The 27,547-nt window shown below is 37.4% G+C and overlaps 1 protein-coding gene across 7 annotated transcripts in view; it reads left to right on the top strand.

Moving 5' to 3' along the window:
• phldb2b (pleckstrin homology-like domain, family B, member 2b) overlaps positions 1-27,547 on the top strand; it is a 46,304-nt gene that overhangs the window by 12,161 nt on the left and 6,596 nt on the right. The window contains exons 4-16 of one of the 7 annotated variants that reach the window (XM_077244849.1): positions 402-584; positions 5,354-5,473; positions 8,714-9,873; positions 12,996-13,337; positions 15,619-15,756; positions 16,899-17,036; positions 19,766-19,894; positions 21,127-21,282; positions 22,250-22,360; positions 22,487-22,576; positions 23,694-23,867; positions 24,577-24,720; positions 25,358-25,463. In XM_077244849.1, coding sequence (XP_077100964.1) covers positions 402-584; positions 5,354-5,473; positions 8,714-9,873; positions 12,996-13,337; positions 15,619-15,756; positions 16,899-17,036; positions 19,766-19,894; positions 21,127-21,282; positions 22,250-22,360; positions 22,487-22,576; positions 23,694-23,867; positions 24,577-24,720; positions 25,358-25,463 — 2,991 coding nt within the window. Of the gene's footprint in view, positions 1-401; positions 585-2,799; positions 2,988-5,353; positions 5,474-8,713; positions 9,874-12,995; positions 13,338-15,618; positions 15,757-16,898; positions 17,037-19,765; positions 19,895-21,126; positions 21,283-22,249; positions 22,361-22,486; positions 22,577-23,693; positions 23,868-24,576; positions 24,721-25,357; positions 25,464-27,547 lie in introns of those variants that run through there. The other 6 variants (XM_077244853.1, XM_077244850.1, XM_077244851.1 and 3 more) reach the window with 6 other exon arrangements.

Below are 27,547 nucleotides of genomic sequence, written 5' to 3'. Positions count from 1 at the left end.
AAAACAGTAACGTCATTTGCATGCGTATTATGTGTTCAGTCGCATAGTATTTTTTTACAAAGTGACATCGCCACCTACTGGCCTGGCATGCATAATACAGCGTTTTTAGTTGTTTTCGCTGATCCGCTTGAACAGGGATCATTTTGACGACGTTGTCGTCTAAACACGAAAAACTCAAAGGAAAAACATTTTGGTTTTTAGTATATTGTTGTCTTGTAAAGTTATCGCAAACTTATTTTTTTCTAGTAACTGTCTTACAGATGAACTGATTTAAACATACATATCCACACTGCATAACTACAAATGTATTTATTTACAGTCTTTATTTCTTACACTACGATTAATTTAAATCAGCAGCACTAAATGTTTCATACTTCATATTTAGTTGATTTTTATTACAGGAGTGACACGCATAGGCCGTGACGATGCCCCTGTACCTCAGGACATCACTATTGAGGGTCCCGGCATTGAAGCAGAACACTGCAGGATTGAGAACAGAGGAGGGTTCGTCACTCTTGACCCATGCGGACACCTGTGTTCACTCGATGGAGTCCCTGTTACCAGGCCCACACAACTCACGCAAGGTAACCACAACAGAATTATGAGTATGACTGCAGCACTTCAGCGCATCTGAAACAGTGCAAAGTGCATTTAACACAAAGAATCATCATGCATTGCATGCATGTTTTTGTTTGCTTGCTTTGGAAAACAAAGTGTCTGAGTAAATGAAAAGGGGAAGAGGTTTATGACCTGGGAATGAAGTGTGCTATAGTGGAAATGCATGATGTGTCTATCCAGCAGGGTTTTGGTTTGGATGTCACTCAGAGTTTAATTGGTGTGGTTTTGGATCTTTTCTTAATGCGACACTGTGACTCAGAGCTTCAAGAAGCGTTAAGAGTAAGCTCCCGAGCTCAGCTTTTCAACCTAAGGTTATTTTCCCATAATTGCTGCATTCTTTAGCCTCAGCGTGTTCCTCAACAAATGATCCAACATTCTCCATGCTCATTTTCTTTCACATCTCAGTGAGAGGGAGTCAGATAAACATTTACCAGACTTATTCTGACACTCTTCAGTCACGAAATGCAAATATTTGACAGCATTGCAAGATGGGTCCTCAACTTCTGTCTTTGTTTCTGTTGGAGGGAATGTCAGCAGGCACGACTGTGATGCAAATTAAAACAAATTTATTTTAGTTTTTGAATGTTTTTAGAAGATACCCAGTTGTGGAGGAACTCATATTATACATCTGCATTGCAACAAGCTGCCGCATGCTAGTTAAAATGATGCTCTGCTGTCAATGAGAAAAACAATTGCATATTTGAGGCTAACCTCCCATAACTCTAAATGCTTTGAGCACAGAAGCTATAGGACTGGTAATAATCAGCAGAGCTCAGTTAGAGGTCTATTTCACCTCCACCACTCACTGTGACGTCACGTCTCCCCGGGCAATTACAAAACTTCATTTGATTGGCAAATTCTTTGATTGGTGTCAGACTCAATCTATTATTAGACTGTTCCAGACTATGTGAGTCTGTTGGGTAGTTATCTAATCCTGACTAAGGTGTCTGGTATGTAAATAGCAGAAACCTTATTAAAAACAGACCGCAGAGGGCATGTTTTTTATGTCTTATTATATATACTTTTTGGAACTGTACTTCAAAATGTTCATAATCAATCATATGCTCAAGATCAGTTTTTATTTGTGTTGTATCTTTCTAGAAAGATTTTCTTCATCAACTATCTGCTTTAGCTTGCACGCTGATTGTATGGTATATTTTTAATAACAATATTAATTGTGAAAAATGCTATACAAATTAATTTTTTTTAAATGTTTCTCTAGTATTCTAATAATAATCATGTTTTTATTAATAATTCCAACCTGATTTCCTGGGATGTTATGAGGAGGCGATTTCATATGAATATGTATGTGAATCAAAATACGAAAAGTATGATTATTAGCACAAAAAATTAGATAATCTGAACCATACGACCTATAGCCACCAAAACATAAAACAATAACGAATTGCTACAAGATTATGTTGATAATTTATTTTCAGAAACAATATATTATCTTACAAATAATAGTAAATAATCAATATTATATCTTACAGTATAAATAGGTCTGTATGCAGTACATGAAAATATATAGATGCATCTATAGGCGTTCCTCATGGGGGTTCTTGTCATTAAAAAGTTTGAAAACTATAGAAAAAAACTATTTTATACATACATTATACATTTTGTGCAATTGACGTCCTTGAGCCAGACTGAAATCAGATTTCTCATTGTCTGCATATATACACCATTATGATTGATGAAGGCTGGGGGTTTTGTGCTGACATCCCCATGATGATGTGGAGAGGTCAGAAAATTAATCAAGATTATGTTCAATCTTGTGCAAGAGGAACAATTGATTTCTGTTTCAGTCAGACTTGCGCAAAATATTACTCAACAGACAAATCCTGCAGAGGGAACGGAAAATATCTTGGAGAAAGGGTTTTGATAAACATTTCTGGTACTATTTTATAGCGTTTCTTCTCCTCTGAACATTCCATCAGGTAACTTTATCTCTGAGTAGGTAGACAAAGAAAATGGAGGGGGTGGGGTTAAGTCATCCCTTTCACTAAACAAGTGTTTGCTTTAACAAACAGAACAACTTTCGAGACTACCCATGTCCATGTTATGAAACTTTTAAAGACAATAAGCTTTTATCTACTTTCAAATTACAAGTTGAAATAGCCGGACTTCCCTCCTATGTTGTACTCGAGTATGTAAAGAGCACCACCCCTTTAGGTTGGGTTTGGAGCGTTTGCTTTATTCTCTCTGAGTGACCTCAGGAGAGGTGGAAAGTGAAGCGGTCGCGTGAGACACACGCGGGTTTGTATCAGTGAAGCGCACGCGGGTCATGGCTTTCGGCGTGAAACACTAATTGACTGCAGAACTACACTCATGCTTTGAGATATTCGCTTAATGTGACTTCCTGAAAGGTTTGTTTTCTTTCTTAGTCATCGTTTTCTACCAGCTAATTGATTAGATATGTTGTTTAGACTTTTACATTAAATCTATCTACACTGCATGTCAAGGACGTGAACGCTGATCAACGAAGCCGCCTATACCTGCTCGTTTACTGTATCGTAGTGTCACGTCACAGTGCCACTTATTTTTTAATTAGTAAAACTTTGTTTTTGGAGCTGCTTGTAAGCGAAAGCCTACTAATATTTATCTTTATTTTTTTACGATGCCATAATTTAAAAAAATATGTAAATATTTAGGCTAAACTGTTAATGTTTTGTCATGCGTGACCATGGAGTCCATATACTGTAAAAAAAAAAAATGTTGCGCTATGTGGATCTAGCTTTTATATGTGGTTTAGAAATCCACAGGTTATCTCTTTATGTAAATTATTGTCAAGAAAGTCTGTTGCTACACTGTCAGTCAGCGTGTTTTTTTTTTTGTTTTTTTTGATGAATTTATTGTGATAATCAAATTAAAAGTATATATTTGAAATAATTATTGCCACCCCCGTTTCATTTTAATTCAAAGTAGAAAATGTAGTTGGTATAATTATTTAACATTTATGAAATTTTTGATGCCATTCAAAGTTTGATTACTGCATGCATATTTAGAGTATCATATGGTTGGGTGTTGTTGTATTGTTTTCTCTTAGTGGTGTTTGCATGTCAGCACATAAACTGTGACGATTATGTTTCCAGAGCAAAAGGCCAGATAATATTTCCTTCTTCTTAATTATCAAATAACATTTACCTAATATCCATGCTATGATCTTAACTGTTTCTCCCCTCTAATTTATAGCATTACACAGATATATTAAATGTTTTATTGTACTAGAAGATTGTTTCCTTGTGGTGCTGGGTTAATCCAATAATTTGAGCACGGAACTGTTCTTAAAGGAACATGCACATTTGATTATGCGATCAAAGGGATCTTTTTTTTAATCCAAGCCTGACTTTAAAAGAGAAAGTTTATAAGATGAAACAGCTGTGTTTGTGGATTCATTTGTGGGACAGAAGGGCAGGAAAGGACTTGCTATAAACTACAAGTAATTTTTCATGAAAGTCTTGGAAACATTTTTATGAACCTACACAAATGTATTCTGCATGGAAGTACATGAAACAGATTTGCAATACAGTCACCTTGGTTGCCAAGCTTAGATGTGTATATCTTTGTTCTTTTGAAAGTGTATTTATTTAGCCTTAGGAGCACAGCTGGGTAGACTAAACACTTATGAGTGTGTGTGAGCACGCACGTGCGTGTGTTTCTGTTTCATGACTGTGGAGAGTCGCTCTGGACGTGTTATGCCTTTGGAAGTGACTGACTCAGGGTTTTATTTTCCTGCATATTGTGTCCATCTGTTGTTATGAAATCAATGCATCCCGCAGCTCAAGCTGTATTTGTCCATTCTGTGACACATTAAAGGGAAGTCCAGAGAAATCTTTGAAGAAATGTTCTGCTAGTGTACCATACTCCAGAATGTGTGAGACAGATTTAAGAATGTCAGGGGTTTGGCATGTAATGACTCACAAGCCGGGATGTTCGTAGCATCATTGAGTAAAAGTGCTGGACAAACACATGCACTGTATAATATTTCCACATATAACTTAAAAGCTTAAGTTCAGTTGCTGCATTGTATTTCGCCTAAGTGTTATAAAATTGGCTGTTCAAGTCATTTCAAATTTTGAACATTTCAAAATGATGAAATGGGTTCAGTTTGATTAAAGTATTGGGAAAAAACATATCACCATGACTTATTGATCATATCATGTTTTACAATGTGCAGATGTGTCTACAAACAATGTGTCCTTGTTTTGATGGAATTGTTCTCTTCTTAGGCTCACACAAGTTATGTCTGCTTTTACATCCTCAGATCCAGCAAAAAAACATTGAGGCAAATATTTTGGGGTTTCACTGAGGAGGAAAAAGAGGTCCTACATATTTTCCATGAGCTGTTATTCCGCTTTCTATGACTTTTTTCCGGGCTCGCATCCATCTAGTGTTCTGTGGTCTCTGATTTCAGATTAGTGGAAAGAACAGACCCAGGCACTGATGAAGTAGTACTGGACAGAAAAAATGATGTATAAGTCAGTTTGTATGGTGAAACAAGCTTTTCGGATTCAGTATGTGCAGCCATGCCGAGTAACAACTTGAATAATTGAATGATATGGTTGAAAAAATCATCAATGGTTCAATGTTTTGAAGATGACTGTGTTATTTCACAATTTAGTTTCCCTGTGTCTTGTTGTCCGTTTCAATGGACTGTGGATTTGAGTGACTTGAACACTAAACTTGTCTTTCTCAGATTGATCTGTGTGTGTTTATTTTCCTCTCCCTGCAGGTTACACACTCTGTCTTGGTAAATCCTATATCTTTCGCTTTAACCATCCCGAGGAGGCCAGCCGTATGAAAAGCATGCTTCCTCAGAAGAGTCCCGTCTCTCCGCTGGTTTACAGCACAGGTAACCTCTCCTTCTTCATCATCTTTCCTTCATCTTTCTTCTTTAACTATCCATCTTTTGCACCCAAACCCCCTCAGGAACTGAAACCATCGATATTTTGTGCACACACACACAGCCTGTATCCCATATCACAACATGCCAGCTCATCCATGGAGGATCTTCTCTGTGTGTGTGTGTGTGTGCGTGCGTGCGTGTGTGTGTGTGTAATACTTGGTTTCAGTTATCTGTCACAGCTCTTTTTTTCCAGTCTGCAAAAGGATCCTCTAAGCCTTTGATGAAGCAGAACTCTTTTAAGATTGCTAAACGTCTATTTTACAAGGCATCTTTACAGAGCTGAGCTCGGAGCAGTTTCTGCTCGAATTTCTTTGTAAAGATGCACATGGTAAAGCAGTAGTAAAATATGACTCACCTCAGCACCTAGTATCAGATTAAAAAATATATTTTTCGAAAGAGTTTAAAAAATATATATTTTACATTTTTGTCTGAAATGCCTTTAAGTCACGTAAATGCGTGGCTTAAATGTATAATTCTATCTGTAATTGTATGTTTTATTAGTTTCTATATTCATAAGGTAATATTTAAAACTAGTTCAAAAACAATATCTGAAATATGTAAATGCATTTATGATTTTTGAATGTATTTATATATATTTATTTATAATTTCAGTTTCTTTAGTTTTTTTTCTATTTTTTAATATTCATAATTTCATATTTAAAACATTAATTTCTTAAACAGTAATGATTGTGTGAATTTATTTATGTCTTTGTATAGCATTAAACTGTAAATGTGCACAATTTTATGGTGTATATATGGTGCATATTCAGTGCCAGAAAAACAATATAAAGATGACTTTAATGAGGACATACAATAGACTTTTATTTGTTTATTTCAATTAAGTTATCACAATTGCTGGACCAACTCTAACCCAAACCCTGAAAGAGAATTTATATATAAATGAAACGCTAGAGTTAGCTAGATCTGGGAAACCGTGAGTGTGTGTGTATATATATGAAGAGTTTAGAAGTGCCATCTGAATATTTCTTCTAGAATGATCATTTTTATCAAGCTTGTATATTTAAGTTCAGTAATTTCAATAAAATGACAATGGAAATTACCTATTAATAGTCATTTAAGTGAAAGTACTGAACTTAAATATACGAGCTTGATAAAAATGATCATTCTAGAAGAAATTTTCAGATGGCACTTAGAGGCTTTTGCATCTGAACTCTTCTCATATATATATATTTAGCTAACTAACTCTAGTATATCTAAGCAAACCCACACACACTTAGGGAGCCAGTCTGTCTCATGGAATGTGTGATCTGTAAACAGATGTGGTTTGGATTCACCCCGTTGATTGATTGAACATTTTGAGTGAGGTGTAGAGAGAAACACATAAATCATTACCACCTCCTCTCAGTCTTTCTCTCGCTCTCACACTGGGTTGCTAGACAGCAGGCATGAATCTTCACATAAACAAAAGTGAACCCACTCACTCAAAGTGCATCGTACATAGTAAACCTGGGAAAAACACACATTCTGGGACTGACTTTGCTCACTATAGTGGTATAAGGTAAACTTTAAACCTTATGTTACTGTCTAGTTTGTTTATAGGGATTAGAGTTTACCAGGGTGGTATATATACATCAGCAGCATGCATCAGTTTCTTAAGGTAGCCATAAAAAGTGAGCCTGTTGCTAAATGGTGAGCCAGAATCTTCCCATATATGGTCAAAGTTTGTGTGATCTTGCATGCCTTTCCTTTAACCTTTCATCCTTGTGATATATCTTTCAGTTTATGCTTTATTTCCTTTGTTACCTTCACGTGTGAGATTCTTCCATGATTAAAGTTCTGCTCCAGCCAAATACGCACACACACACACCTTAAAGAGATAAAGGGATTTTTCTTGGCATGTGCAGGTTTATGTGTTTTATGAGCATTCACGTCAGTCATCTGAAGTAGGATTTCTTTGATCTTCGCTGTCTTGGCACGTGGCGGATTGAAACTTAACTCTTGTCCAGAAAGCAGATGAGAAAATTGTGTCTGTGAAGGAGGGAGATAGAATAGCAAACCTAGAGGCCAAATCAAACATTTCTATCTTTTATCCAATCTCTTCTTAGCCTGTGCTGGATCATCTGCATTATTTTAAATTATAGTTTTAAACAAATTATGATTATTAAGGAAGTTTTTTTGTGACTTTTGCACTCCAAGCCTACCTCATTGTGCAATATTGTGTAAAGACTGGATTTTGGTCAGTTTCCCTTTCTGTTTCTAAAAAATGTTGGACTTTGGTCAGTATCTGTTTTTAGATAATGTCTTAACTGACCAGGTTTATGCAAGTTTAAGCTGTAGAGCTATGTGGAATAGTATTCAGCAAGGCGGACAGGCTTTATTTTTATTTCATCCCTAAGGGAAAACTGATGATCTTTTTGTTCCAGTTCATTGCAGGTCAAATGATTCTCAGGTACAGCAGTCAGAGCTCCCTGTATTCCTGCAAACAACCCATACAGAAATGTAATATATGTAAATATATGTAATTTACATATATAATGTCAGTGCCCATGTATGTCTGCTGCCTATATGAGAATGTATGCAAAATTCATATATATAAAAGACATAAACATATATGAAACATATATTTCAAAATATAGCAAAAATGGCCGTTTTCATGTAAGTGCCATATATTTTCCAGTATATGCACATAAATGTTAAATATATGTAAGACGCATATATGTATATATGCATATATGTACTTATTTCAATGCATCAGTATCACATGCATGTATGTTTACATACATTTATTAAATATGTGGGAAACAAATATCTATGTCACATATTTATACTTAATGTTGTCCATATATGCGAGAAACCAATGCTATACTGTAATATATGCAGATATATGGTATCATATATGGATGAACTCAAATATTTTCTTCACATGTTTGGACACATAAATGTTCATATATGTTGCAGGCATATATTGTGTTCTCAGATAAGTCAAATAAATGTATAGATATATGTCATGCTATTTAAAATATAAGTACATATATGGCCATATATTACATTTTTGTATGGGAAGTAAAGCAATTCCTGGAGTTAACAATCACCAAGCAGACAATTATATAACTCTCATAACCACTTTCTCATGCTTGTAATAGTCTGACCTTTTCAAAAATGAAGCCGCTAGTAAAAAAACTCTTGTTTATTGTTCTGAAGAACCTTTCTTGTGTTTATTTTTAGATTATCTGAAGTTCAGCAGTGACTTCAGTCACTGTCTGGGTGGCTCTGGCTCAAGAGGGATGCGCTCAGTCTCTGAGCTCCGTGATTTGATGGACACTTTACAAAAAAAGAAGCAGGCGTTGGAGAACAGCTTGCGAGCCAATGGGGACTCAAGCCCCTCCTACTTCAGCATGACACAGTCTCCACCCACCACACCCAATTTGCTGTCACCCATCACCTCATCCTCTCCAATATCATATCAGGAACAAGCCCGCCGATTGTACAGCTCCGAACGGCCACCGCTTATGGCCAGAGTGCCAATGCATTCATCAAGCAGCATGCCTCCGTCTCCTCGCAGTTCCGACCCTCGTGATCGCGACGCATCACTTCCTTATTCTCGACCCATGAGCCGGAACCAATCTCAGGATAGTCTGCTCCTCAATACGTCAGACAGTCGCCATGCTGCAACCGCAGGCTCAGCACTCTCAATGTGGAACGGCTCGTCCACCAGTGGGACTGATTGCACCCTCCCTCCAGCACCAGGGAGCGCTAGTGGTGCAGCTAGCATGCCTTCCAGTCCCCGTCTGGCTCGTCGATTCCACACCCCAGATGCAGGACGTAACGCTGGACTCGACCCCGCTCCACGGCAACGAAAGTACTCAGCTGGGTCACTTACAGGAATGAGCTCACACAGTCGTTCCCTACCACGCCTCTATAGACCCAACGATGTCCAACTCACCCTTCCACCAAGCTATCGGTGTCCCGACGGCCATCTTTCACACCCAACTGGAGCCTCTGATCCCAAACACCAGAATGGTCATTCTGAAGTAGTCTCCATCTCACTGTCCAGCAGACCTGGTACCAAACACACAGTAGCCCCTCCGGATGTCACCATGACATCAGAAGAAGCCACCAGCCCCCGGCAAGCCAAGAAGGTGAGTTTGACTTCCACCAGCTCCTACTCAGAAGTGGACAGGCAAGCCATGTGTGGTCCCTCACAAGCTCTGGAGATCGGTCTCGGGGAAAGGAGGCAGTCGTTCGGAAAAGCAGGGCTGGGTCCGCCGAGTGGCTTCAGGGAGAGAAAGGGCAGCATCAGCTCTCTCAGTGGAAAGGAAGAGCTTCAAGACTACCATCAGAGACAGAGGGATGAAAGACTGCGGGAACAGGAAGTCGAAAGACTGGTGAGAGACTTTTGTCTCTTTATGTTGTTGATGTGTTGCTTTAAATGCATGTTATTGATCTTATTGTGAATGATTCATCCATGCATTTATTTTATTATATTTGTTGAGCTCATAATTTTAACCAATGTCATAACGTGACCTTTGACTGAAACAACAGATTTCACTTTGGTGACATATGCAAGATTTATGAGTATGTATCGGCTTAAACCCCACCCCTTACTTACAATCGACAGTAAGCTTGCATTCAGATCTGCCTCCATCCAATCAACTACCAGTGGATGGAACCAAGATGCCCTACATATTTTTTTTCACGATAATCTGTTTCACTGTACGTCATAATATGGAAGAAAAGATCTATTGCTACTTCCATTCAATCACGATTTTAAAGTCAAAATTAAAAAAAATTAACTATTTACTGTAGCCTACATGTTTCTGGTTATCATATATTCTAATCTAAGAACTTTTTCCGCCTCTGAACATCATTCATTTTCTGCTGATGTCAGGTACATATAAATTAATCAATAGCCAAATTACTATTTGTACATACTATACAGCCTCTTTAACTCCTGACGATAGTTGACCTTATTTTAATGCCGATTAACCCTTATCTAATGAAGTACTGCCTCCATTCTGTGATACCTTTCTGACTGCCCCTTTCATAATCCAATCGATTCCCGATGACTCAAATCCCACCCTTTTTTTCTTAAAATGGGTTTTAAATTCTGTTTCATGTTGACTTTAACACAAAATCATTTTAGAAGAATTCAATCATTTGCATGTCCAATCATCCGTTTCCTTTTTATTTAAATTCTTTGTAAGCGTATCATTCTTCTTAAAACTCAATTAATATAAGAACATAGGGTCATGGAGGAGGAATGTTGAATATTTTAGAAGAAATCCTGTTTACTTTCCTCATTGTGAGGGGTATCAAGTGAAAAGCTGGTGATATTTCAGTTCTTCTTGCAATAAGGGATCTTGAGGGAGCTCAGATACAGGGGATCCCACCAGCAGTATAATTAATCTCCCCACTAAACCTGTGCTCTGGCATTCCACTCAGTTATAAGAAACAGACCATGTGGAGGAAGGCCCCTCTCGTTCTCTGTAGTGGATGCGGTGGAAGACCCAAGCAGAGGTGTGGCTGTATAAACCTCCTATTAATAGACCGCTTGACAGCCCAGAACCACATCCACTTTCATTGAACCTGGCCTCCTGAACACACTCTCTCTGGGAGGGCGCCCACAGCTGCAGAAGATGCTGGCAAATTGCCTATGCTAACATGCTCCATTCTTGCTTTTCAGCTGCTCTCTGTGGGGTTCAAATGAAAGGCATCAGAGTTTTTGTATGCTGTGGTTAAGGGAGGCCACCTGTGGCGCCGCCCTGCTGGGCAGAGGCCAAACCATCAGCGTAGGCCGCCCACTCATTAGTTAGCACCACAACTACAGGCTGGTGATATTTACAAGGCCAGAACTGAGTGAAAACAAGGCCGCTACAGGTGGAGATGTTTATCCACACATAGACTTTCACAGGGTTTCTTAGAAAAACATACTCTCTCAGAGGAATGTAATATTACAGACTTTAGACCTGGTCGTACATGATTTAAAAAAACAAAAAAACATTAATTTAATCACACAGTTGCATAGCATGAGCGGTTGTGTTTTGTTTTCATATTTTTTTCTGTTTCAGACCCCAATGCGGTCTAAAATATTGAGAGAAAACTATGGCAGCAGCACTGGAAAATTAAATTTCATGCATTTGAGATCTAATTTTATAGATCCTAACCCATTAATTAATTAATATTAATATGTTAATTGGAAATTTTTTGACTGATTAAACAATGACTTTGAATGTCTAGTGAACAGAGACGCATTTTTCCATTAAAACATGCCAGCTTCACAATGTAAGAGTGCCATAGATAAAATAGATTGACCTTGAATTGATACAGAAATTGTATGTAAATTGTTTAGGATTATTCATATTGCCTTTCATATCCCTGGTAGAGGATCCAGTGAAGTTTTGCCCTTCGCTCATGCATTGGGGCTGATAGCGTGTCATGAGTAATATTTGTTATTACTCATGACTATTTATATGCACTATTTGTATATCCTTTCCCATCTAGTGCCAGCATTTTTATTGGGTCCAGTTTCACTCTCTGCCCAGTTCCTGAGAGCACCGTCATCTCCATCTCTCTTTCTCTCTCCCATTCGCAATCTCCCTTCCCACCGGCTCATCGACCTCCCATCAGAGGGTTTTTGTTTTCTGACACCAGCTTGGTGTGGCGCTGAAGTTGTTGAGTTCATGTCTCTGTCATTTATGCCTACTGTGCTGAGGAACTTTACTGAACCTAGCATATTTTTGATGATGGCATGATCTTCTCCTGTGAGGAGGAGGTCACCATGTACCCTCTGACCTCTGGATATGTTGACAAGGTAAGTAGAGCTCTCTGATAAATAGGACCATGCCAATGCGTAAAAATGCTGGGCTTGTTTTGTGGACCAGGTTTCAGTTTACAAGGAAACGTCTTCTTTTTTGATTTAATAACTGTTAATGTGCTTATGATGCAGGTCAGGTTGTTCATTCACAGTTATATGAACCTGTGTGATCATTTTTCTTGGCTCTGGAAATGCTCGCCTGAACTTGCTGTTTGTATTTCCATATCAGTCGATAAATGCATGGTTTTTTTTAAGCCAAGTGCACTCCTTCATAAGCCAGGATGTTGTTTGGATGTATATGCCTGGTTGTCTCCATCTGATCTTTCTCTGACCACAGTTTGGGGCTGTCAAATTTGCTTTTCCGCATTTTTTCGTTTAAACGTTTGAATCAAAGATGTTTGGATATTGGATCTTCTTGAAGATGTTTGAAGGAATAGAAGTAATGCTCTCCTGTATTTTGCCCATGGACCATTAGTGTGAAATGTTTGTTATTTGGAGAAAACTCTCATGCTAACATGTTTAGAACTGCTGCAGGTAAATCTGTGTGCATCTCAAAGGTGAGAAATATTTCCAAACATATTCCCTCCAGCTGTCTAGTTGATTTTTTTTGTGTTTTTTTTTGTTTGATGCTGCATGAGTATGAATGAATTTTGTCAAACTATTTTTTTCTCTCTCTTTCTGTCTGATCCATAGGAACGTCAGCGTCTGGAGACTATCCTCAATCTGTGTTCTGGCCTGGGTTGCTCAGAGCAGGACAGAACTGGCTTGGCCGTCGCAGACCTGCAGAAGATCAACAAGGAGCTGGAGAAATTACAGGTGTCAGATGATGAGTCTACGTTCTCAGACTCTGCAAGTTTGTCAGCCAGCATTTCTGCTGAAAACGACTATGGGCTTAAAGCCCGGGAGACCCAGGGCAGCGAGGAGAGACAGGTACGACAGTTCAAGAACAGTGGACACAGAGAACTTAGGGCGAAGACAACAGCTGTCCTTGGCTCCACCCCCACCCCTTCTCCTCAGCTGACACGGATAAACAAGGTAATTGGTAAAGCCACTTCAGCTATTTTTAAATTTGAATGAATGAGAGGAACTCACTTCATGCATCTATTAAAAATCACCTTAATTGGGACCATTTGGCAGTCATTGCATTTGCATTGCGTCAAGTCCATCAATTAAATGTCCAAATACTTTTTGGGGCCATGGAATATATAATAAAATGTAATATAATATAATATCTATATTTAAATTAAAATGTACATATTTTAATTTATTAAACAATGAATTTCTTTTTTTTTATAATTTTTTTAAATATATATATTATATTATATAAACCATGGACTTTTGTTTCGTCATATTAGGCCTCTACAATCATACTCTGAGAGGACCTGAACTGTGTTTGTTTGATTGGTCTGTGCCGGTCAGATGACCTTCAGCTTTACTCCGACAGATTGTTTTCCGCTATGGCTTTATGCAGGAAGTCTTTTCTGCATACAGTGTTCGTTTTAATTTTGTTAGGTAATTGAACCCTTTGTAAAGCTAGGCTGTTTCCTTACTACTAATTCCTGTGACCTTTTGGAGAGGATTTAAGAGTTTCCCACCCTTCCTTGGCATGCACATAACCTCATGCACACTTTAATTTGTGAAGGAATGTGCTGTGTCTTCCCTTCAACTACCATATAGACTAATCTAATTAGTCTTCCGCACAGGAGTAGCAGTCATGCGTTGGTTCTGTTATTTATCCATATAAAGATATATGCTATAGAACACAACATGACTTTAGAAACCAGTTTATAGAAACTATAAATTCCCTTTAAGACCGCACAGAAAGAGCCGAAGCAGCACAAGAGACAGGCCCTCCATAGTATAAACTGTGATGAGAAGATATAAACATCACTGTCCAAATATAGCAGGGTCATGCGCATTGTGTTTGGTTGATCTCTGCCTCACACAATGGAAGTGTCTTCACTTATACCTAATCATACATGCACGTGCATTTGGATTCTTCCAGGTCACAGGTCAGCTTGTAGCTTATAAAACTCAAAATAAGCAGATTGCCTTTCACGGATATTGAAAACCTAGATAAATAATTGGTTTAGGAAATCGAGTATGTATCTCCCCAGCCCTCTGTTCCTCAAAGTTTCCGTTTCACCCATTCGTCGTTGGTGTTCATTCAGTAAATCCTGTTTCGCAGAGCTAAAGACCAGTGCAGCTGCCAGAAGGGGGCATGTCCATGCTATAGATTGCATTAAAGGGCTTTACACTACTTGCATTGACATAGCCCTGAATTCAGTTCTAAATGTAGCATTAGGGATCAATACAAAGCCCAGCATTAATAAAAAATTGAGTTTGGAAAGTTAAACATTCTCTAATAGCTGCTGAAACGTGTACATACCTGAATGAAAGAGAAATGCATATGATAGCCCAGTCCCGAAGCCTAGCGAGCTGCCTTGCCGGGTGCTTTCTACATAGGCAGCTATCCTCTAAGGCAGTGTCCTACCTGAAACACAACCTAATAAGTGACTGCTTTGAATTACTAGTTTCAGTAATTTTGTTGTTATTTTTTTTTATTTTTTTTGGTAATTTTAGTACTTCAACTTAAATTTGCCCATCTTCAGTTAATTGACAAGAAAACATTTCTGATTTTATTTAAGTAAAGATTTTGTCTTTAGTTCAATTAATGCAAACAATTTTTAATAGTTAATAATAGCCAATAATAACAACAATGGTTTGTCGTTAGCAGCACTTTGATCAACTTTTGACACAATAATTTGTAAGATTAAGATCCAAAGTTGCTCGTCTTATACATGTGGCCTTAAAAATAATTGGATTGGAGGACCTCCATGTAAATGGTTCAGCACTCCATACAGTAAATCAAACCATTTCAAAAACACCTTTGTGCTAACATCAAAGATTTTCACAGAGTTCGCAGTGCAGTCAAGGATTTCCTAAATCTGTACAAAATACATGCAATACTATCTTAGAAATTGGCCACAATTAGGTATCTTTGAAGTTGCCGCCTACTTTTTAGAACAGTCTATAATGCCTTAATACTAAAGTAAAAACCATCATGAGTTGCCTACCTAGACAGCATTATTTGCATAGTATTATAGTATTTATTATTTTAATATTTATATTTATATTTTAGTTTTAATAGTTTTTTCATGTGCTAGTCATTTTTATTAGTTTTAAAAAAAATTCAGTTTTAGTCAACAAATACAACACTGTTTGGCTAAAGTCTTTTATAATATATTTTAATTCTTACTGCATTGTACAGTACAGTGTAGTTATGTAGTTGCTTTCAGTATCATGTCTTGAACAGGGTTCTGAGGACGACACACGGCTGAAGCTGGACGTAAGACGTATAGAGGAGGAGAGGATCCAGGTTCTGAACAATATGGAAGAATTAGAGCTGAAGATCAAAGACCTGGATAACCAGATGGAGGAGTCCATCCGAGAGGTACAGTTGACACATCCGTAGGTCATAGGGAGTGGGAGAGATCAGGGATGGTGGGAGTAATGGAAGAAGAGTGTCTATGTGGGAGAGTTGTGCATGTGGTGAAGTAATCAGGAGCTGTGACGTTTTACTTTCTCTCACTTCAAGCCTCACTTTCTCTGTTTTTCCCTTTAAACTACAGATTTCATCCCTGATTTGATTTAAATTTTTGAATGATCCTGTATTCCCTCCACTGTAATGCACTTTACCTTCCTGTCATCCTCATTTCTCCTATTTGCTCCTTTCTCTTTGTGAGGTTTGAAGGCCCAGACAAACTCTTACTGTTAACTCTTTCTGTTACTGCATTTCTTTGGCTGTTGCAGTCAGTCTAAAAACAATGGACCAATGAGAAGAAACTTTGTGTGGGACAAGCAACTTTAGATGTCAGAGAATAGATGTTACAATTATGCAATGATATCTCTTCAAAGTAGTGTAGACAATTGTTGCAGTGGCTAACAGCATTTCTTATTAGCCTACTTTGACATATTGAGACCTCTGCAAACTGCTTCTGTTTTTTAAGGTCAACTTGTTTTGAATTTGTACTACCTGTCAAAAGTTTGAAATAAGTATGAAATATAAAAATGTATTTGAAAGAATAATCCTCACCAAGGATGCATTTATTTGATCACAAATACAGTAGAAACGGTAATATTCTAAAATATTATTACTAAATAAAATAACTGTGTTCTATTTAAATATATTTAAAGTGTAATTTATTCCTGTGAAGGCAAACCTGAATTTTCAGCAGCCATTATTTTAGTTTATAGTATCATATGATCCATCAAAAAGCATTCTAATTTGATTGGTCTCGTGCCAGCAGTTCCTGCTAAGTCAGCTGTTCCATTAGACTTCCATTCAACAAACCCATAATATCAGTGTGGTGATGTAGTTTTATGAGGTTGGGCATTTATGAGCTCAGAATGTGGGCCTCTTTTTATTTGTGTGAAATGAGGCACCTTCTAGGTGGTCCTGAACGTGGTGACATAATATCACAGTTGACCACAAAATCATTGAATACGTTGCTGTAGTTACTAAAAGCGACTTCAATTGTTTTGATGGTAGAATTTTAGATTGAGTAAAAATTACTTCAAAATTTGTGTGTGTAGTTGGAAGTGGAACGGGCTCTGTTGGAAGGCGAGCAGGATTCTGAGATGGCTCAGCTACAGCAGGAGAAAGACGCTCTGGAGAAACTTAAAGAAAAGATGTCTGACATCGAGAACAAAGCGCAGATTGAAAAATCTCAGGTATGTGGACATGATGAAGTCTTCGTCAGTGTTGAGGAGTAGTTATCTAACTGTATAGGGACACTACTCATTTTACTCAAATGTGCTCTCCTGACCTGTCCTTTCTTTTAGTGTGCAGTATTGGCAAATCAGATTCATTTTAGGAAATCAGTTCATTCAGATGGTTCATATAAATATGTGTGCCACTTGTTTTATGCTTCTGTTGAAAAATTTGGGTTCAGTAAGATTGTTTTTGTTTTTTGAAAGAAATTATTTCGATCAATTTAATCCATCCTTGCTTTAAGTTAAGACATTTCCCCTTTGATCCAAAGACAAGGCTTAAACTTAGTCCCAGACTAAAATGTATGTTTGAGCTGTTTTAACTGAAAGCAACCTGCACTGATATATGTTGTCAGTGCTATTGTCAGTAAATATGCCAGTGCTATTGTTTTGTCGTAAGATGCACACCAGTAATGTTTTTTTTCTAAGGCATGTTTATAAAAGCTACTTAAATGTCCTAACTGAACTTTTGCCTAAACCTGGCTTAGTCTGAGCTGTCTGTGAATCCAGGCCTAAGATTTCTAAATGCTGTTTTAGTTTTAGTTTTTGATCAAATAAATGCAGCTTTGGTGAGAGTAAGACTCAAAAACAACAACTTTAGAAACCAAAACTGACCCAAACTTCTGAACAATAGTGTATATGAACCATCCTATTGTACAATTTTCCAAAATGAATCACTGATTCATTTGAGGCCCTATTTGTGGAAGTCCCTGTGAGGCATTTTGTTGTCAAATGCTGTAGTTCATCACAGTTTAGGACCCCGATGTAGAATTTAGAATAGTTGTTATAGTTTTTATTGCACGTTTTTCTTTTCAAGTTTATTGATGTCACCCTTATTGAAATTCTCTTTGGTTGTGTGCCAAACAAAATGCTGTTAATTTGTATTATCTGATGGAATATGATCTGTATTATTTTGAGTGATGAAGTTGTATTATCTGATGGAAAGCTTTAGTGAAGTTGGCTGCTACTAGTATTGCTAATTGCATTTTTTACAATCGTAGTTTAATTAAAAATTTTGCGAAGATGCGGTTTCAAAGTATCCTTCCCTAAAAATTTAGTTTACAATACATATTACTTCTGAAATATCAATTATAGACTCTCACACACAGACACGCTTGCATTTCCTGCCAGCCTCTCAGTTGGTGTCACAGTTGGAAATACCGGTGTCTGCTGTAAATACACCCCTGCTAAACTGAGTGACACCCCACACTGTGTTGATGTGAGGGATTTCTGAGCTAGGACCCTGGCACCTGCGTCTCAAGTTCAGCCTGACTTCCGGCTCATTCCATTTAGCCTGGCAGCTGCAGAGACACTCGATATACAAACCCTTGGGACGTTTTTATCTGTTAGAGAATGGTTGATTTGTTCCCTGATCAAGTTCCATTCTGTCTAGGATGCTGCTATGTTGGCAATGGAGCTACTGTAACAAGGTTTTGTAACAACTATCAAGTGAATACTATATTGTGTTTTGTTGCTTGGCAAACATAAGCTGCCTACAGTTGGACAATATTACTTGGTGCAAGTCATTTATTGAACATTGGTGTCTGTTATTATATTGCAGTTGCTGCCACTTGTGGCCATTCTTTGCAGTGTGTGTTGCTTGCATGCAAAGTGGCCATTTTCATTAAATGTTTAGTTCACCCAAAAATACAATTCTTTCATTATTTACTCACTCTCATGTTGTTCCAAACCCATTAAGACATTCGTTCATCTTCTTCGGGAACACAAATCAAGATTTTCAAGGAAATCTGAAAGATGTCTGTCCCTCCATTGACGGCCTATGCAACTACCACTTTGACGCTCCAAAATGTACATTTAGCGAGATTGTAAAACTAATTCAAATGAATCGAGCTGTTTAGTCCAAATTTTACAAAGAGACGGGATCGCTTTGTATGACAAACAGATTGAATTTAGGCTTTTATTCACATATAAACATTCATCAGCGAACATAAACAGAAGCTCAACCTTACTTGCTTGACCCACAAGAACAAGCCTCATTGGTTCAAGCGTGCTGCGTAACACACAAGAATAAACCTCATTGGTTCTCGCACTTAAGCGAACATGCCTGAGCTTCTGTTTACCAAATCTGATGTGTGCGTTAATGAATGTTTATATGTGAATAAAAGCCTAAATTCAATCTTTTCATCATATAAAGCGATCGTATCTCTTCAGAAAATTCGGACTAAACCACTCAATTCATATGGATTAGTTTTACGAATTCTTTATGCATTTTTCGAAGCATCAAAGTGCAGTTGCTTATACTGTCAATGGAGGGACAGAAATCGCTCAGATTTCATTTAAAATATCTTCATTTGTGTTCTGAAGATGAACGAAAGTCTTACAGGTTTCGAACAACATGAGGGTGAGTAAATTATGACAGAATTGTCATTTTTGGGAGAACTAATATTTTGAGAGAACTATAATATGTTGTCAATTGTAGTTCAGTTTGAACTGATTGCTGAGGTATTTTTCAGGTGTTTGGCATAATGCTGATGTAATCAACAAAAATATTCATTCTAAATGATTATTTTCCTGCATTTTCATGTTCTCCATTTAATTCAACACCTCCATATCCATCATACCCCACTTGTGCTGTTGCTGACATTATGTAGTAACTAACCCTACCCAACCCACCTTCCCCAGCACTAACCCTTCTCTCCTCTCTCCCTGCATCCTTTGCGCGCGTGCAGGACAAAGCCAAGCTAGATGCGGAGAGTGTAAAGTTAAAGCGACTGGTGCATCTGCTTGCAGAGCAGAAGACTCAGTTGGACACCTGCCCTGAAGCCTTGAAAGAGCAACTTCAGCTGCAGCTCTGCAGGGTCAGTACTCACAAACAGCCTTCATCCCCCTCTTCCTCATAACCGAGTCTATCTCCTCTTCTTCACTAATGCTTGCATGTGTCTCGCTTCAATGAAAGTCATTTGGGCTGTCTTGCATGCACTTCCTGTAAATAATAATTTAATGTTTGAATACATTTTTTATTTTACATAATGTAATAATGTAGTTCTGGCACCAATGGGTAAAGTCAGGTTTATTTTATATTTTCATTTGATAAATACATTTTAAGACAAAAAATTGTACTATTTTTTTTTTTGCATGTGACAATATTAAGCACAAATTCACATTACTGTTAACCCCCCCTCCAAAAAAATCTAATTTGCATATTGTAATGCATAGGATCAAAAACATATTTTTAATGTAATGTTTTTCTGCATTACATTATACATATCTCATATTGCAAAAAATCGGAAATCATTTAAAGAAAAAACGTATATTTTCTTCAAATGAATGAAGATGGTGTTTTTTGTATATCTCATATTGTAATGCAAAAAAAATTACATTAAAGATTACAATAATAAAGATTATTTGAATTCACTGATATAAGAGTGATATACATAAATTACTATCGAAATAAACAAAATTTAGTCAATTAAATTATTAAATTGTTAAATTACAATATTGAAAGATGGTAGTGGGTGATTAATTGTCATGAAGATAATGTAACAATGCTAAAAATATACAAATACAGTTTCATGTTTGTCCCAGACATGTTATTGACAAGTTTCATTAGATTCACCCTGATAGGCTGATGCACATTCTCTGGTAGTGACCACATAAACTGTTAATTAAGTTATAGGGAAGGAACAAGGTTATTTAAAGCCGGTGGGAATTGAATGAAAGTGTAGAGTAGAGCTGTTTCTGTAGCAGAGTGGAATGGCTGCTGAGTTTCTTTGTCGCAGAAAGTCATGTTATGTGAGTGTTGACGTGATTGATCTCTAAAGCTCAGTGGTCACGGGTGAAAGTTGTGGCAGCTCTGTTCACTGGCATGTGGCGGCTGAAGGCTTGTTTGGCTTGGTTCCAGTAGAGTGAAACTTTAACCCCTGTCTCTCCACCCGTGGGGAAGGTGGTGGAGCAGAGGGGATTTGGTGTGAACTGTTGTTGGTTTCTTTGAGGCTGGTTGAACTGTGGGTGTATGACAACTTCAATTCCTTTCCACTTTGAAGATATGAATCTAGCATAAATGTAGACGGTCATATTTTTTGTGTATCAGGATGCAGAGACGCTAGAGGTGGAGACCAAGCGTTTTGAAGACCTAGAGTTTCAACAGCTGGAACGAGAGAGTCGTCAAGATGAGGAGAAAGAGACTCAGACTCAACACATTCTCAGGGAGATCGCAGAATACCAGCGGAGCACCGTCACACGCAAGGTGAGTTCCCTAGATATGCATTCATCAGCCTATAGGTGCCTTCAAGTCATCCTGAGAAGTTCTTACTTATGAGTTACTTATGAGTAAGAACTTATTTGTGTTTAAAAGGTGATGAGATGGGGACTTTTTCTCTTATTGACAAACACTGGAAGATTTTAATCCAGCAAAATGAAGAGCAAAAGACATCCATTAGGTGTGTAATTACGTTTTAGCTTTTTAAGTTTGGGGTTGGTAAGACTTTTTAAATCTATTTGAAATAAGTCTCTTATACTCACCAAGACCGCTTTTATTTTTATCAATAATACAGTAAAACAGTAATATTGTGAGATATTATTACCATTTATAATAACTGTTATCTATTTCAGTCTATTTTAAAATGTAATTTTATTCCTGTGATGGCAAAACTGAATTTTCAGCATCATTACTCCAGTCTTCAGTGTCACATGATCCTTCTGAAATCATTCTACTATCCTGATTTGCTGCTCAAGAAACATTTCTTATGTTAACATTTAACAGTTGTGCTGCTTAATATTTTTGTGGAAAATCTATAATTTTTTTCAGGATTCTTTGAATAGAAATTAGTTTCTTTAAAAAAAATCCCAAACCTTTGCCCCATCCCAAATGATCCCAAACCTTTGAACAGTAGTTGTAGTTTTAGCATTTTAGTGCTACCGCAGAGAATGATGGGAAATGCAGTTTTATCATAAGCTTGTCTCTTCTAAAGTGGCGAATGAGTAATATTTTCTGGCCAGATTTTTAGTTATCTGCCAGTTGTACACAAACTGAGTACAAACTAATGTATATTGCACTGTAAACATTCACAAAATGAATGCAAGACTAAATAAACTGATGCCATTTAGCTTCTACCATGATTCTCTATTTGACTCATCTTTAAAATTGAGACTTAAACAAAATCTGCTTTTTAAATATGCTGATCATTCATTTCCAACACGTGTGACACCTTTAGGAGAGGCTCCTGGCCCTGAAGAAACAGTGTACCCAGATTTCCCAGCAGGCTCAGAGGGACAAGGACAGCTTTGTGAAGGAAAAGAACAATCTTCAGATGATGCTACAGCAGGTCTGTCTTTTTAATATCACCATATAGCCATGCTACAGTGTCTTTTGGTTCCTTTTTTGTACCCTTAATTGAAAATAGTTTTTGGTGCTTCTGAACCATGACACTCTTTCTTGCTTTTTTTTCCAGGAAAAGGAGAATCTTGTCAACTTGGAGAAGAAATATTCCGAGCTCACTGGGGCTTTGGGTTTCCCTGTCAATCCCATCAGTATGAAAGAGGTAAGCCTGATAGGATTGTGTCTTCTCGGTGTATTTAAGGCAAATCTTCTTTGTCTTGACATGGACTATGGCATCCTCTCTTGGACTACACATGTGTTATGGGCCTGAGCACTTCAACCATGTGTGGCTGCCCCAAAAGGTTACTATAACACCATGAACTATAGTAAATAAGGAAGTCTTCACTTTCATTTCTTTTTCGCCCATGCCCTTATCACAACCCTTGCAACCTGGAAATCTTTAGTTGCAGAGAATTGTTGGTGTTTCCTCACCGTGGAAACGGGGTCTTTTTCCCCTGTATTCCAGGACTGCTTCCAGTTGGCTGACGTGTGTCCGCCTCATAGTGAATTTTGCCATACCCACAAAACCTTGTCTCCACTTCCTGCTGACCTGCTGATGTTTTATTCTCTTCTTTCCTCTCTGTCTATCAAAAACGCTGAGGTAACACACTAGCAATGTGCATGCAAGATAATGTTGCTCATTTCCTGCTTTCCAAAATACCTACTAACATGCCACTTCTCTGGGTAGTTAAGATTAATAACGCTCTTGATATTGAAAGTAACATCCTAATTATTTCCTCTTTTACGGTTTTATTAATGTTTTAAATTCCTATAAGTTCCATTTTTTTGGATCCTTTGAAGAGGTAGTTCACCCAAATCATTAGCTGAATGACTTTCGTCTACTGTGGAACATTACATGTGGAGTAATATTAATTAACTACATGAAGAGTTATTTAACTTATTATAGGGTTAGGGTTTAGTTTAGGGTTAGTTACTTAATTATGCATAATTTACTGTTATTACTATTGTAAGTACATGCAGTAAGTGGTACCAAAACTTTTTCTCAAAATATCTTCTTTTTTGTTTCACAGTAGAAAGTATATCTAGTTTGAACCAATATGTGGGTAAGTAATGACAGAAATTTCAGCTTTAGGGTGAACTATCTCTTTAACATTAGCTATATTTACTTGTTTATTTATTTACATTTTAATTAAAATTTGATTAAAAGTTTAGATTAAAAATCTGTTATTAATTTGCTTATTAATCAATTTAACCTCCTTGAATGTCTTTCTTTTCACCCCTTACCTCTCCCCCCATTTTCCGAATGCTTTGTTCCACAGGGGTATGTTACAGTCACTGAGATCAATGAACTGTACTCTCAGCTGGGGGTAGACCCCACCCAAGCCCCCCTCCCCACCAAAACCCAGTCCTCCCCTGACGCCCCTGCAAAAGGGACTGACCTCAGCCCTGACCCCAGTCCTTCAGAGAGCACTGCCCCACCAGGAGAGGGTGAGGTGTGTGATCAGGATGGTTTATATGTGTTCGGAATTCAAAATGAAGCATGTCCAGGATTTAGTTACACATGCCAAGTACTGAAAACATTGAGTATAAGGTCATGTTACATGGTCAGTGTGTGTGTGTGCGTGCGTGCGTGCGTGCGTGTGTGTGTGAGTGTGTGAGTGTGTGTGTATATATATATACAATTTGATTCCCTTTCTCTTTGACTTTTTTTTATATTAAGGAGGTCATATCATACTACTATAATTCTTAGAACTATATAATAATTTGTCCAGATTTCAGGATGATCTGTTTTTCCATCTTAGACTATATTTTTGCTTTTTTTATTGTAAAACATTAGTCAAATCATTTTTCCATAATATGACCTCTTTAAATCAACTATCCTATCGGTCTACCTTCTTCTGGCATCCTTATTTTCAGATTTTTCTCCTTTTCTCTCTTTGTCAAAGCTCTCACCCTCTTCCTGTCCACTGTCCGCAACCATCCCTTCTTCCTCTTTCACTGCATGCTCTCGTCCCAACCCTAAACCTCCCTCTGTTCACTGGCCTGAAGACATGGTCACCTTTCTCAACCCTTCTCCTCCACCTCCTCCTCTACCTGCCAAAAAACAGCGCCGCCACAGGCAGGTAAACCTTGCTAGTGCGTATGTACATATGAGTGCAATTATCAAATGACATTTCTTACCTTAAACCTTCTGTTCCTCAGCATTTCCGCACACTAGAGGAAAGAAAACGGTACGGTAAGGAAGGCGGAGCTCATCTGAGTGGCACTCTTCCTCGGAAGAAGACCCAGCCCACTGTAACCCCACAGTTCACCTGTGCCACCCTGGGTCGTAACATACCCTCTAAAGTAAGGATATGTTATACATTTACATACATGCATAGAAGTCTCTAATGTGTGTTTTGGGCATTTACATATTGTGTGTTTTAGTCTTAAAGGTAAAGTAGCCAAAAACAAACCAAGGATCAAATAAATAAAATTCATCATAACAAAGTAAATAAATACTTATAAAAGGGATGGGTGATATACTGAATATTTACTATATATTCAGTATTTTGTTTGCAATTATAAAATATATCCAATATTTGTGAGTGTCGCATTGATTTCTAACAAATGTGTAGTAACTTTTAAGTTCCTGACCTGGCTTTAAAATGTTTTATTAAAAATATATTCTAGGTAATTGTTGTTGTGTATTACTATATTGTTTTGTTATATTGGTGCATTTAAGTAAAAAGTATTATATAATTCTTCCTTGTTTATTTAGTTCAACAAAGTGTCAAATATGCTTTTTTGTGTATTTTTCTGTTTTACTTCTTACTTTAAACATTTTACTTATTTAAATATTAAATATCTACTTGGCAACAATGGTTAATATTATAATATAATATAATTTAATATAATGTCAGAATCATACCCACCTCAAACTTCTGAATGGTAATGTATGTATGAAGTAAAAGCCGGCTCTAACATCACTCCCTGTGTTTAGTCTCATCCACCTTTAGCTCAAAGCTCTAGCTGTGGGAGTGTGTTAAATCGAGCCCTTGCCATCTCCCCTAAAGAGACACACATGGATACACACCGCCTGCACAAGGGTAAGGCTCTCCACCTCATACCCACACTGTTTAAAATATACAGTGTTATTATGTAGCATTACATCATACTTATCAAAAGTGGTGCTTTAGTCAAATGTTGCCTAATCTTGGATGACTTTCTCTATCCTGCAGGCAAATCTAAGAAAGGTACAGTAGTCTGCCTACTAGATCTGCCTGTTTGAATTTGCATTCAAATAATTTCAAAGTCTTTTAGCATGTCCTCTCTGGTGAAGAATGTCCTCCTTTGGGGGACATTCATTGCATTAGTCATTGGCTGATGTCAGCCCCTGTCTCAATGCTTTTTAATAAGTCTGATCTTACTGAAATGGAGAAACCTGTAGCATTTCTTCACCCTTGTTAACCAGCGTCTTTTATGGGTCTTCTCATATGAGGTTGAATCTTGTATGAAATAAAGCTGCTATTTTGTACATATTACTAAGCCATGACATTATTAATTTCATACAATGGTATTGTTATTTTAGTAATTCAGTTCTGCATGATTGGGTGTTTGTCTTTAGTCATTTTGTTTTCATTTTATTTCTATTCATAGACTCTAATTGTTATGTCACCCTGCCGTTTATGGACTACAGGGCTGATAGTGGGTGTATTTTGGCTGGAATGAGGCTTCTATAAAATTCTTCAGAGTTTCTCTGCAGAATGCAAAAAGGCCACATTCACATTAGTGAAATTTTGCAGGCAAATAAAAGGTCAATTGTCTAATGCGATAGCACTGGATGAAGCACAGCTCACACAAAAGTCACTTTCAAACCAAGCAGATTTCTTTTGGTCAATGGGGGAAATCCGTTTAACCGACTTAAACCTGTTGCGAAATCTTCCGCCCTCACACGAAATTTCCAATCGTGTGCAATCAAATGAATGGGATTTTGCCTGCAAAAATTTGCTAGTCAATGGTAAATGTAACCGCACCTTTTGGTGGTGTTTACACAACACCGTTTTCAACTAAAAAAAGGAACACTTTTTAATGCGTTTCATTTAACAGCATTTTGGGGGCCTGAAAACACACTTTTGAAAACTGTTTTCAAAGTGCAGGTTTTTGAAAACGATACCGTTATTGTCTCCGTGTAAACTACAAAAACGTGAATTTGTGAAAGTGGTGACATCATGCGTATTGTGTTTTTACTCTATAGGCGTGTAGTTTTTCCTTACAAAGTGACATCGCCATCTACTGGCCTGGCAGCATAACAGCATTTTTAGTCAGTTTCTTGAATCCGTGTGAACTGGGATTGTTTTGACAACTGATTTGACAAACTTTTCTGTTTTTAGTACATTGTTATCCTGTAAATGTACCCTTAGATTTCTGAAATAAATAACTTTGGGCTTCATCAAATACCCAGCATGCAACACCATGGTCCCCTCATAGTGTTGTGTAGTAACTCCAAATTAAGACTCTCTGGACCATCAAAACAAGCAAATCAATACTTTAATTAAAGTGAGTATGCCTTATAAGGCATTGATGTTCTCCAATAGAATGTTTTTTATTGCAACTGGGTGGAAACTTTTTGATAGTGTTAGTGATAGTGAAAGAATGTTGGGAAGATGAAAAACAGGAAATGCTTCCATTTTATTTTAAGTCAAATATCTGCATTCCTTTTCAACCTGATAAGTACAAATGTGACCCTTTTCTTATTAATTTGCTAATGTTAATACACTAAAGCTTTTTGATGATATGCGATATGTGAGAATTATGACTTTACAAATGTAGGTGGAAAAGCTTGAGTTTGTGTTTTTGGATGGTTTATCTGAAGGTCCCCTGGGTAGGATCATCAGAGAGGCGGGTCTCTGTGTTTGATGTTATCAAGTAGTTGTAGTGGAGTTGAGTCTCATCCACTGCTCTAATTCTAGCAGTACTAGATGTTCTACTTACAAGTTCCATTAGACGGCAACTGAATGGATATCAAGTGCAAATATATCAATCCATCTTTTTATTCTGGATTTATAGCTGAAGAAGGACGTCATTAGGGGCTTGGGATCCAATCTGTGAATCAGAGTAAGGTATTCTCTCACATACACTACCGTTCAAAAATTTGGGTTTATGTTTTTGAAAGAAGTCTCTTATGATCAAC

Source organism: Siphateles boraxobius, unplaced genomic scaffold (assembly GCF_051911475.1).
Source record: "Siphateles boraxobius isolate OS27281-9 unplaced genomic scaffold, OSU_SipBor_1 26, whole genome shotgun sequence".
Classification (NCBI taxonomy): domain Eukaryota; kingdom Metazoa; phylum Chordata; class Actinopteri; order Cypriniformes; family Leuciscidae; genus Siphateles; species Siphateles boraxobius.
This window is presented reverse-complemented; position numbering and strand designations above follow the sequence as displayed.